Source organism: Uloborus diversus, chromosome 1 (assembly GCF_026930045.1).
Source record: "Uloborus diversus isolate 005 chromosome 1, Udiv.v.3.1, whole genome shotgun sequence".
In the NCBI taxonomy this organism is placed as follows: domain Eukaryota; kingdom Metazoa; phylum Arthropoda; class Arachnida; order Araneae; family Uloboridae; genus Uloborus; species Uloborus diversus.
The window spans coordinates 99,418,262-99,430,730 of record NC_072731.1 but is presented as its reverse complement, the minus strand read 5'-3'; the positions used below and the strand labels follow the sequence as shown (position 1 = coordinate 99,430,730).

The 12,469-nt window shown below is 34.1% G+C and overlaps 1 protein-coding gene across 1 annotated transcript in view; it reads left to right on the top strand.

Moving 5' to 3' along the window:
- Nucleotides 1-12,469, top strand: part of LOC129234102 (hemicentin-1-like) — a 198,814-nt gene that overhangs the window by 136,357 nt on the left and 49,988 nt on the right. The window contains exon 8 of the mRNA XM_054867997.1: nt 4,166-4,414. Within this exon, the coding sequence (XP_054723972.1) occupies nt 4,166-4,414 (249 nt within the window). The remainder of the gene's footprint in view (nt 1-4,165; nt 4,415-12,469) is intronic.

The following is a 12,469-nucleotide window of genomic DNA, read 5'->3' as shown; positions in this document are numbered from 1 at the left end:
GTGCGGGTGTTGACCTTTTACCACCTCACAGTTTTCCAGCTCCTGTGGAGATAGAAGCTGGCTTGAAGGAGAAAACCAGCAACCTTGCAGCTGGAGGAGGTTGGGGTGTGGGTCTGAAACCAACCGAACGAGAAAGGGGTAAGGTCTGCAACCCACCGAGATTCGGCAGTAAAGGGGCAGGTAGTACTCATTTTTTGCAGAAGAATGCAACAGACGCGGGGCGGGAGTGAGGGAGGCTGGTACAGGAGGCGAAAGCAACTGGGCCCGGTCTTTCCCGAGATTGCAGAGAAACTAAAGGTCGGAGGTTTCAATTCCTTCCCCTGCACAAACTGCTGCAGAAGGAGAGAACTAGCAACCTTGCTGCTGGAGGAGGTGAGAGGTGCAAGTCTGCAACCCACCGACCAGGAGTGTGAGGGTGCACGTCCGCAACCCACCGACTCTGCAGTAGGGAGGCAGGGAGTACTCATTTGTGCGCAAAAATACAACAGGCGCTGACGCAGGCAGGAGAGGAGGACGCTGGTATGGGAGGCGAAAGTCACTGGGCCAACCATTCCTGAGAAAGAAGGGGAATCCAAATGTCTTCAGTCGGAGGTTTCCACTCCTCCCCCTGCACAAACTGTTCTATCTTAACGAGTATGGGCAAGTCAGGTCACAGTCCCACTATCTGATTTTGTTTAAGATGGCTTAAGTAAGAGAAACCATCCCGTTGGAGAGGTTTTTCTCACGATGATATTGAACATATTCCCTGCTTGTCATCCTAACAAGGACAGACCTGGTTCTCTCTGTGGATCATATGCCAAAAATACTGGCCTTTTAGCTAAAATAGTGTTGGGAAGGCTTTTGGTCTTCTTACTGGTATATACACCATAAAGCAGCACCGTGCTATAATGGGTATCAGTAATGATCCAATTTGCATAGGTTACCTCTTTAATGAGGAAACTATTACTCACACCCCTGTGTGATTCCGAAGTTTTTTTTGCCTATGGGTTTGAACATCTTGGTCATCGTTTGCTTGAACCGTGGGAGATTCACGATATTCCTATTGGGTTTTTGCTGAATTTTAACTTCAGCTGCTTGTCTGTTTTAGGACTTCTGTTTGGGGACTAGTACAATAGACCTTTGGTCGCAGTGCTTTGTACGGTTGAACCCCACTTTCTTTAATTTCAACGTCTAACGAGAATAAAGATGCAACATAAAAGTACTCAGAAGATCTTCTTAAATTTACTAGACATATATTATGTACAGTGAGATGAAGATAATTTTTAATAAGTGTGCCTCACCCCCCCCCCTTCTGAACCGATACTAGAGAGGTAGTTTTATGGACATTCGTAAAGGTTTCACAACTAATGTTTAATATTGGTTCTTGTGAAATAACAATGTTGCCGAACAGGTCAACACTGATTTCAATAACTCATTTTGGGCTCTTAATTTCTCCGATAAGTGGAAGGAAAACGATTCGCGACAAAAAAATTGTCTGTATATTACCGAAAAGTTTGTCACCAATAGACTCCTGTTATGACATCCGAATGCAAGATAAAGAGGATGTACAAACTATAGACTCACAATTTCAAACTTCTACGCCGACCATTTGTGAACACGTATATACACGGCGGGATATGTGCACACGCGAAAAAATATTAAACAATGCATTTGGAGCCCTCGAAACCGTTCGTTTTTACATCTGCACGTACGGACGTGCCGAAAAAAGGAGGTTGATCTCGTTAAAAGATTATTAAATTGGAAATTTATATTTTATAGCGAGTAAGAAAATGCTCGTGAATACAATACTTACTTCACTTCCCGCAAAGAAGTAAAAAAAGGGCATTTATGCCGGTACATTTTATCTACTCTTATGTTAATAAATACAGGGTGCAATTGAAAAGTAACCGAACTTTTGCTTGAACAACAGTTTTAGTAAACTTTGTGACAAATGCACTTAATATTCTTCGAAATACATCTCTTGGGCTTTAATATACCTTCGGTAGCGTTCCTTCCACTGTTCAAAGACTTTTTTAAAAACACATCTTCCAAGAGGGCATTTAGATTGTCGGTTACACTTTTTTTGAATGCCCGCTGTCGACTGGAAACATCTTCTCTACAGGTTTCTTTTAATGAGTGGTAACAAAAAGAAGTTCGAGAGAGACATGTCTGGAATTCCAGCACTTCACGACCCCTTTGCAAACGTGTATCCTTTTGCTCGGAGGTCAAAACCTTGAGAACCAATTCACATCTTTGCATGCTGAATTCTTCGGCCACAAGTTTTTGAAAGCTGTAGTAAGTTAGATTTAACTTTTCACGCATCCCCCCGGATTCTAGCCCGACTATCAGAGTTCAAGAATTCACGAATCCTGTTGACTTTATTGTCAGTTTTTGAATGCGGATTTCTCCCTGCGCGTTGCTCGTCTTCGGCGTCCTCCTGCCGTCTTTGGACGTCTCGTGCCATTCATAAATTTATGTCAGGGACAGAACACTATTTCCGAAATCTTCCTTAAACAGGTAATGGGATTGGGTGAAGATTTTTTTTTTTTTGTTTTACGGAAAACTTGTTTGCGTAACGCTAATTAATCTCATTAGTTACATTTTTTACCACTCGGAAAACGTAATCGACTTCAAAAAGAACCTTCGCGCGTAGGACGATATTTACTCAACCGCTGCTCGGAGCGAATTGACTCGTGTTGGATCTCAAAGAGCAAGATCAGACGCACGTTTTCCCTCAAAACACATTGTTTTTTGACGCCTGGAAACCGCGTGGTGGCAAAAGTTCGGTTACTTTTCAATTGCACCCTGTACGTCATATGTATTTTTCTTTGTCTCTTACAACGGAAGAAAATTATTTCAATAATGTTTAGATATTTTAATTCGTTTAAGATATGAAAAAATCCTAAAGCGGGAGGCTAAAATTTTCAATAAGAAAAAAAAAGTTGAATATATATCGCAAAACTATCTTATTCTAATGCTTAAAGTCTTTTGTAGAGTTTATGACTGTTTCATATGTAAAAAACATGCAGAATAGATATGACATTATTTTAGTCAGACTCTGAAATCTTCCACTTTTTTTTTCAAACAATTGTTACATATGTTATTGTCACACCGTTTTCCAACATTTAAAATTCGTGAAGAAATCGTAAACCATATCATTCTTTTTCATTTTGAAAATGGTATACATTTGCCGAAGTCTGCGTATTGTTTCTCTGTAATCGATCGGAGTAGAATAAAGACGGCATTGACTTTATATTTTAAAAATTGATGAATCAGAGCATTGTAATTTTTGTAAAATTATTTAAGCAAGGCATTCATAAGTTTAGCAGGTTATCCAGAAGAAAGCATGCGTAAATGATGTGATAGTTTTTGTAAGAAGCTCACAATTCTGATTTCCCTTTTTCTTCATTCCCTAACATTTAAAAGGAGACCTTTTTACTTTGAAACCAAAAATTCCTCGAAGTATATAACATTTGAAATAAGTCATGGCCATTTAATGTTTCGTTGACGTAAATTTAAAAAAAAAAAAGATAAAAAGAAATCCGTCATGTTAACCGATTCACTGCTATGTACTATTACATAAAAACAATCCATACATTGTCACATTTAAGTTTACCGAAACGTAATTTTTAATAGGCGAAATCATATAATAGAAACGTAAAAGCGACAAAAGAGATTCTTTAATGTTACAAACAAGGTTTTACATGCACGATGAACAAGTTGTCTTACACGCACGAAAGACATGCTTCCGTGAAAAAGCATTGGATATGAATGCCAAAGTGAAATATTTTGAGATAACCAGATGAAATGTTAAGAGAACCTCTCCTATAATTTACGACAGGTTATGGTGCAAATAGCACTGGTGGTTGCTGCTATACAGCATGATTTTAAAAAATAAATAAATGAAAGCCTATTTAAGATTTAAAGTTTTAACGGAACTTACTAGAAAATTGAAAAAGAAAAAAAAAAAGTTCACTTACATTCCTTTACTTTTAACCGATCTGACTCTGAGATCTGAACATACTCTCTTTCTCACATCCCTCAAACATCCATGCGGAACAGTCTGTCAGGAGAACTTGTTTATAAAAAATGTCCCTACTGTGCATCTATCTTTTACGAGTGTTTTTCTAATTCGCGCCTTATCGAAGATTAGGAAACGCACTTATCTTCAATTGTGTTTCTGCAGATCCGCCGGAGAATATCCAGATTTCTGCTGTGCGACTAGAAGTGATGGAAGGCGAGATCTTGGATGACTTAGTGTGCAGTGCCTCGGCCCATCCATTAGCCGATTACGCGTGGAAAATCGGTGGGAGATATGTGGCCCATGGACCAGTCCTGTCTTTCAACTCTTCTTTATCCAGAGCGATGGGAGGAAATTATACCTGCGTGGTTTCGAATCAACATGGGCACTGCAAGAGCCACTGTGTCTATCACTGTTTTGCGTAAGTCATTTGAATATCTTTTGTCACACATGAACCATTTTTTCATGTCTTATATATATATATATATATATATATATATATATATATATATATATATATATATATATATATATATATATATATATATATATATATATATATATATATATATATATATATATATATATATATATATATATATATATATATATATATATATATATATATATATAAAGTGAGACATATGTTCTATAATTACTTTAAAAAAACATCATTTTAAGATATGCTTGTTTCCAGATGGTGTCGAGGTTTGTGAAGTTTTAAATAGCATGATTGCTTTTCAGTTAAAAAGAAAAAAAAAACGATGCTGGTAGCGATGTAAGTAAATGAAATCAGAAAAATGAAGCAGCACTTAAAACACACATAAAATAAAAATGAATACCAATAAATTTAAATTACATTACACTCTGACGTATGAAGCACTCCTATGTTTTACCCGAAACTATGATTTATAATTAAATTCGATATTATTATTTTTAAATATTTATGTGTATTCGCTGCGTAACGCACATCTGGTTTAGGTGAAGAATCCAAATATCTGCTTGTTTGATAATGCAGTAGTATGTAGTAGTAGTAGAAAAGTAGAAGAAGACGCAAATTATCCCGTTTTCAGGATATCAGATATTGAAAATTATTACATTCATAAAAAGTGTCCTTTTCTTAAAGAAAAACATCATTTAATTGCGTGTTATATGCATTATTTTAGCTGCTTAATTAACGTTTTTCATATCTACAGCAAGTTCGAAGTGCCAGAAACGCCAAGTGCAAAGCGCTGCGCACGTATGAAAAGTCTAAAATTTTTGCACGAGATAATATCTTTTTCCCTGATGGCAAATTGAAAATTCCAGATGGAGGAGAGGGGAATTACTTTTATTCTAAGTACAAATCATTGAACCAACATCTCTAGGCACTAAAATGTGGGTCAATTGTACTGCCTTGAAAGATGTAGGGGAATGTTGCCGTCAATGAACCGTTTTCGTGACTGGACTTCGAAGATATTTTCCCCATCAGAGTTTTCTCAGGCACTAAATCAGTTTTAGTGTCTTCTTTGGTCTCAAAACTGTCCAACGCATAATCTTCAAGGAGCTTGAATCAATATATCATATTGTTAAACTACCAAATAACATTTCTACTGTTAACTTACTAATTATTGACACTTACATTTTGTTTTTACTTGCTTTGAATATTACTGAACAACTAAATTGGATCATTGATTTGAAAGAGTGCATTTTCAAGTACAATTCCCCATATTTAAACATCCATCATGAATCGTCACAACTATGTGACAACTATGAGAACATTCAAAATGACGCAGTAGCTACCATTGAAACACTAGGTGTTTCTATGAATGAACCAGCTTACAAAATGGCTCATTTATGGAATCTTACAAATGTTATTAAAATTTCAGCTTAATTATCTTTAACAATTGATCAATCTTTTTTAATAAAAGTGATAATGATAAAAAAAAAGGTTTTAAAAAAGGGTTTTGGAAATTCCCCTCAGCAATTTCATTTTCAACTTAAAAACTTATGTAATTGATTAAGCATTTATTAAACTAAATTTAAATACAGCTTATGTACGTTTGTTGTTCGAGAAAAATACTAAAAATAGGTAAAATAAAGCCAGTGGGTAACAGAGGGAATGCAACGTGCTATAGCAAAATCCTTGTCATCAAGTAAAATCTGTGTGGATCAAAATTTTTGAACTTGATTGAAACAGGACGATCTTTTGTTCAAAAGAGGCCCCATGAAATTTTAGCTAAGAAGAGTAAGTCACATGTTAGAAAATATCAAGTGGTGAGCGAAATGTGGTGAAAACAGCTTTGTTGTGTGACTCCTGAGGGGGTTTTATGTTTCACTTGTGATAAAAAATATTCAAAATAAATTCTCTTTTTGAATAACTTACTGTTATATCTCCTTTATTAACTATTTATATTTTACTGTTTGATTTTCATATTTAGAATGTTGTCCATCAATGAAAACTCAATGATCCATTCATAACAACTGGTTTCCATGAATGGATTGCTCGATAAAAAATAATATTTAATTTTCATTCTTTATTGAATACATTTAACAGAAAAGCGAATAATTTTTTAAAGAGAAATATACTGAGTAATTATTCCTATCGTCAGTATAAAGTTTGACTCTAAGTTACTTTCTAAAAAAGGTCGAAAGTTTATATGGTTCATTTACGGCAACCTTCCCCTAATATATGTTATCAATCGGACTTCAGAATCTTTTGCCTCTGACTATCGGATATAATTTTAAAATTTTTGACAAAAAGTGAATATTTGTCTTTTGCTTTTATTAAATTCCATTTGATTGGTTAGATGTCATGTTATCAATACACATTTTTTGTCTTTCCCTTTAGAAATAATAATGCATTTCTAAAATTAATTTCATTTGCGTCGTTTCTTGGCCTTGATTGCGTTTAAAGCCGAGAGTTGATATTAATAACATTCTGACCCACGAGGTGGAATATTTTTGTCTGATCATCGGAAGCACTAGTCTAGTGCGTCTTATCTTTCTAGGTAGTACAATTTTCGAAAATTCTAGTACGCAGCTCTTCCGGTCCATTTAGTTCTATATTTTTCAAATATTAGAGGAAAAATGTCATTTTTCCCATAATCTTGAACTTACAACTAGGCGTCGGAGACAAAAGACTGAAGACTAAAATTTCAGATTTTTCTTTTAGTGGTATGAGTACGCTAACTTTTAAACAGTCAGATGGTCTGACCATTGGAACTTCGTACCCATCCTAAAAACACCCATACGCTTTTATTTTTCCCTTTGTCTTCAAATTGGTGAAAACGGATACGTGTACTGGTCAATGCAATTGGAAATACTGGTAGTTCAACTAGTAAAATTACATGCAACAGCATATGCATTTCTTTCATTTCCCATTTTGCCATGTTGAAGACAAAAGAGAAAGAGAAGGCTCATCAGTGTATCTTTGCGGAACTTTGTGCAGTGCTTCCAAATGAACACTTCAAACTTCCCTCACTAAGCTGAATGCTCGTGCAACTTAGAATAATCATTGGCAAACTAAGCATATTTCTCGCCAAGTAAAATTAAAATTTAACACTTAAGTTCCATTCCGTCTACACGTGTCATCAAAAACTAAATATTTGCTAAATAAAGACAACGATCATAAAATCTCGCTAAACATCCTCATTCGAATGTTTTCCAAATATAGGTAGAGCAAATTAAATACTCCATCTTGTTTCTGTTCTAGCGAAAAACGGAGTAATACGGAAATTAAATCATGCAAAAAACTAGTTTTTGTATTGTAGCACATTCCAATTAAATGCCAAAAAAAGAATAGTTACTTTGTTAAAAAAAGTGAACTTAAGCTCTTAGTCTAATTTAATGGAGAATGCTAAAAACATTCCAAACTATAAAAACAAATTTGATACTTTGCAGGAGTACATACATTTTAAATAATTTAACACATTTTTTGTAAATTCTAAATATCTCCTGATTTATTTATGTTTAATTCAACTCTCTTCAATTTTAAATCTAAAGGACTTCTTAATGCTTTTTTTGTATTTTTTTCAATGTATGTAAATTTACTTTCATTATTCATTAAAAAAGAGCGGAACCGTCCACAATACTTTCAAACTTTAAAAATAATTTATAAATATTACATAGAAAATCTTACGTTTTTCCGCACATTCCAAACTTTCTTTCCTACTTTCAAAATCCTCCTCTTGCTTAGAATTTAATTTTGAATTACATTCCTCCCATAAAATACTAAAAGACGTTACTAGGTTACTCCCAAACAACTCAAAAGAATAACGCCACGTTTGTTTTTAAGCTTCAACTATTGTAAGACAACAAAAGAACAGAAAGTTTATGTGCATTTCTTTTCGTCCGGACGAAAAATATTTCCCCTCTGGAAAGAAATAGGTTGCGCTCCATAGTGCCCCGATCAATACTTCAATTTCAACTTTTCTTCTTTGCTTCGCTTAATATGGAAAAGCTCGAGATGGAAAGCGACTAATTACTGTTTAAAAGTGAACAGAAAATTTTCATTTTCTTCAGCTTTTTAAAGTGGTTTGAGAAGTTTGTTCAGAAAAATTCCTCATCCTCTGCTCAAATTTAAACTTTGGAGTTTTAAAGTTTCCGAAAACAGATTTATAGTTTGTCTTTCCTGCTGCGAACAATTTTAATATGCATAAAGTTGTATTCATGTGTAATGTTTTCCTTTGTATCTGGAAACATATTTCTTTACTTTACATTTTAAATGCATATATACATCTTAAAACACATTATTTTGCATGTAAGACAGTCTCAGACATATAAAGAAATATTTGTTCCAGCAAAAGTATTTTATCTTTGACCTTACCGCATTTATTTTACACTAGTGGTACCCGCACGGCTAGGCCCGTAATAGAAAAATTAAAAGGTCTTTTGGTTCGGCTGTATATTTACAAATGTATAGTGAATTTTCTCGCCAGTTGGCGTGTACCCATGTAACGGTTCCATGTTATGATAATTTCCTATCCCGCCTATTGGTTTGTGCCCATGTTACGGGTTCCACGTTATGATAATTTCGTAAATTACACGTCCATGTTATAATATTTTTGTTCTTAAAATTGTAATAGAAAAAGAACCACATCGAATTTTCGAAAAATCTCTTCAAGGTGCACACCCCCATGTATTTGGCACAAACTAACTTAGTGCCAAATTTCATGAAAATCGGCCGAACGGTCTAGGCGCTATGCGCGTCACGGAGATCCAGACATCCAGACATCCTACACTGTTAAAAATTCAGGAAGATTTTCTGGTAATTGTTACTGTAAAATTGCATCGCCGACGCATCGCTGATTTTTACGGTAATTTATGCCGGAGAAATAAGCGATCCCAGCGCCAATTGGTTGCTGCGGCCTACCGAGGATACCGTAAAATTTTACAGTAACATTTGATTTTTACGGTAATAGTTACTGGCAACATGGATGCCAGTAACAATTACCGTAAATTTTCCGGAAAATTTTTAACAGTGTACAGACATCCTCCGGACAGGAGACTTTCAACTTTATTATTAGTAAAGATAAAGACTAGCAAGTTTTAGTTATATGCAGGGATTAACTCCAATGACAAAAGGGAAGGAGCCCTAGTCTTTGAAAGTGATTTTAATTCGTAAATGATTTAAATTTCTTCTAATATGGGGGAAAAAAGCCCAATAAGATTGAAATTAAGGGCGGAAACTGTGCTTCCGTGAGCTTCCATAAACAATAAGCCCTTTTTATATGCGCAATGTAAAATAAGTTCTTGGAAAGATATATTAATAAATGACGTGTGTTTCAATAAAATTTTGCAAAAAAAAAAGTTAAAAAAATGCTGTTCTGAAGTAAGTAAGTTGTAAGATGCTGTGATAAAGATACTTGTTTTTAAACATTAAAATGACAAGAAATTCCATGTAACTTTTAGTAAAGGCTCAACAATTCATCTAAAATATTTAACTCATTTAATCTAATTTGCAACACTTTATACGACAAAACATGTTTTCTTGTAATATAATATAAATTTTTCTAATATCGAAGATGGCGATAAACGTGCTTAAAATACTAAGAATTTTGAATAAAAACACATAAACAGAAGACGATGGTAGTTTTAACTAAAAAATAATTTTTTTCTGGGGAAGCTCCGTAATTGTACGAAATAAATATATTTTCACTTTTTCATGAAAAAATACACTACTTCCGTGGACAGGTAAACGGAAGTATCTGCAGCAATGAGTTTTCGAAATATTTGAAGAAACGTGTTTTGAATTTAATACTAACACTAGGAAAATGTTGCAATTAGACGTTGTTTCCCCCACCCAACTAATTACTATTATTAACATGTTATGTAGTTGCTTTAAGAGTTTGAAAAACTAATATCATTTTGAACTGATTTCCAAGGAAGTTTTTTAACACTTTTAGAGCTGAGCAGTCGATTATACTAGTCAGCACCAAAGATGCATCCGGCACAAAAATAGCTTTTTCCGAAGTAATTTGCCTCGCTAAACACGAAAATCACCATAAAAAGTTTAAATTAGCTCTAGTTTTTAAGGTACAGAGCCAACTAGTCAATTATCAGTAACGTTCTTTTTTCCTGGCAGATAGAAATACCCATTTGAATCAATGTACTCTAAACTTCGACGCTAGTTGGGATAGAAAATATCAGCACATGAAAACTGAAATAGACTACGAGAAATTTAAATTCTGGGAAGCGAAATGCCCAAAATCAGGCAAATTTGGAATTCTAGGTAGATCCACCCATTTCTGTTTCCACCCATGCTTATTCTGCTTGAATAATGCAGAACTTCGTGAAAGCTGTGAACAAAGACAATTTTCCAATACCTTAGAGGGAAATTTCCAAGATATATTGAAGTAAAGGAGATAATTTTTAAAGGCCCCTCAAATACACGCAAGAATGAAAATCAGTGTTTTTGAGGAAAAAAAATGCGAGGGGAGAATAAAATAATCAGGCAGCCTTTAATGGTACATTACAACTAAGCAGACAAGCAACAATTCTAAGCAGCATATAAGACGAGAACAGTTGGTCAAACAATCCTTGCGGAAGTTCTGTGACCATTGATGAATGATGTATTTCTAACCTCTATTTTGTTCACTTCTTTCAGGATATTTTGTTTAAAAACTAAACTTATAAGTGCATGTGGACATGCTTTACCAAGATATCTTTACAATGGAACGCAGATATCAGTGTCATTGAGCTGAGTTGATGCTCCCCAAATGCAGCTGAAATATTACAAGAGATGGTCCTTCTTTGACGTACAAACAGAAATCGAAAATTAAGCGTTACAGCAATAAGCCAAAATCAACCACTGCATTATATAATAAAACAGGACCTATTCTATAATATTTATTGCACAGTTTTTTCCTTCTTAACATTACCTTTAGATCAATGTATGGTTGCTGTGCATCTTTCTCCAGTGGACTTTTATGTATCTTGAAAACGGAACTAATAAAGAAAATCCAATATCACTTTCGTTTTTCTCAACCCAAAATTAGTAGGAATTGACTATTTAAAACCAGTATGCAGACAAAAAGTTCATTTTTGTTGACTAGTGTAATTCCATTAAAACATATTACGAGTAATTTCCAAATGATTAACTAAAAAATGAGATATTTGCATATTGTTAAAAATTATTTTAATAATATGTTTGACCTTTTTTTTTTTCGCCCTAATATCGAAGTTTCTCAGTTAGAAAAAACACATCCCTTATTTATTAATTTTTGCACATAAAATCCATCTTATTATATAACTTTTGAATTCTTATAAAAATGCCTATGTTAAACTGGAACAAAATCCAAGAATATTAAAAAAAATGAAGAAAAAAACCCATACAAAATAGTTAAACTTCGCGAGTTTTATTTTATATTCCTCCTGAAACATTTTCTAACTATAACAACGCTAAAGCCTAAAACACCGTCAAACGTTTAATTTTACTCTTGATTTGCATAAAACTAATTTACCTATTCCTTCGGGAGACCTAGTACTTTCTCTCTCCTCCAAACCATTAATTTACTAGGCCTTCAACTTTTGATTGCATTATTTGAATTATTTTCAAGGCGTTTAAATGAAAAAGGAGCAAAATTGTGAATTTGAGTTTTTTAAGTTAATAAATGGGATAAGAGTATTTTTTCTCGTCTTCAGTTTCCGTGACAGCTGTCAAATTATAGTTTAGAAAACTACGCTAATTACGTTTTTGTTAGGTAATGTAGCTTTCTAGAATAATTTATAGTAAGTAATGGGGGAGTGAAAAGCTTGTCTTGTTGGCTCGTATGAAACTAAGATTAATCGAAGTAATTTAGTGATCTTTCACATCAAGAGTTTCCACGGATCTTTAATTTGTAAAAAAAGGAAAAATGTTTAACTGCGGAAGAAAAATTGGTTGCTCGTTTTTGATGATTTATTGTTTTCACCCCTAAAAATACCATTGCGTTGTTGTTGCTTTTTAAATTACAATTGAATTTGTTGTTGTTGTTTTTTTCCACTTTA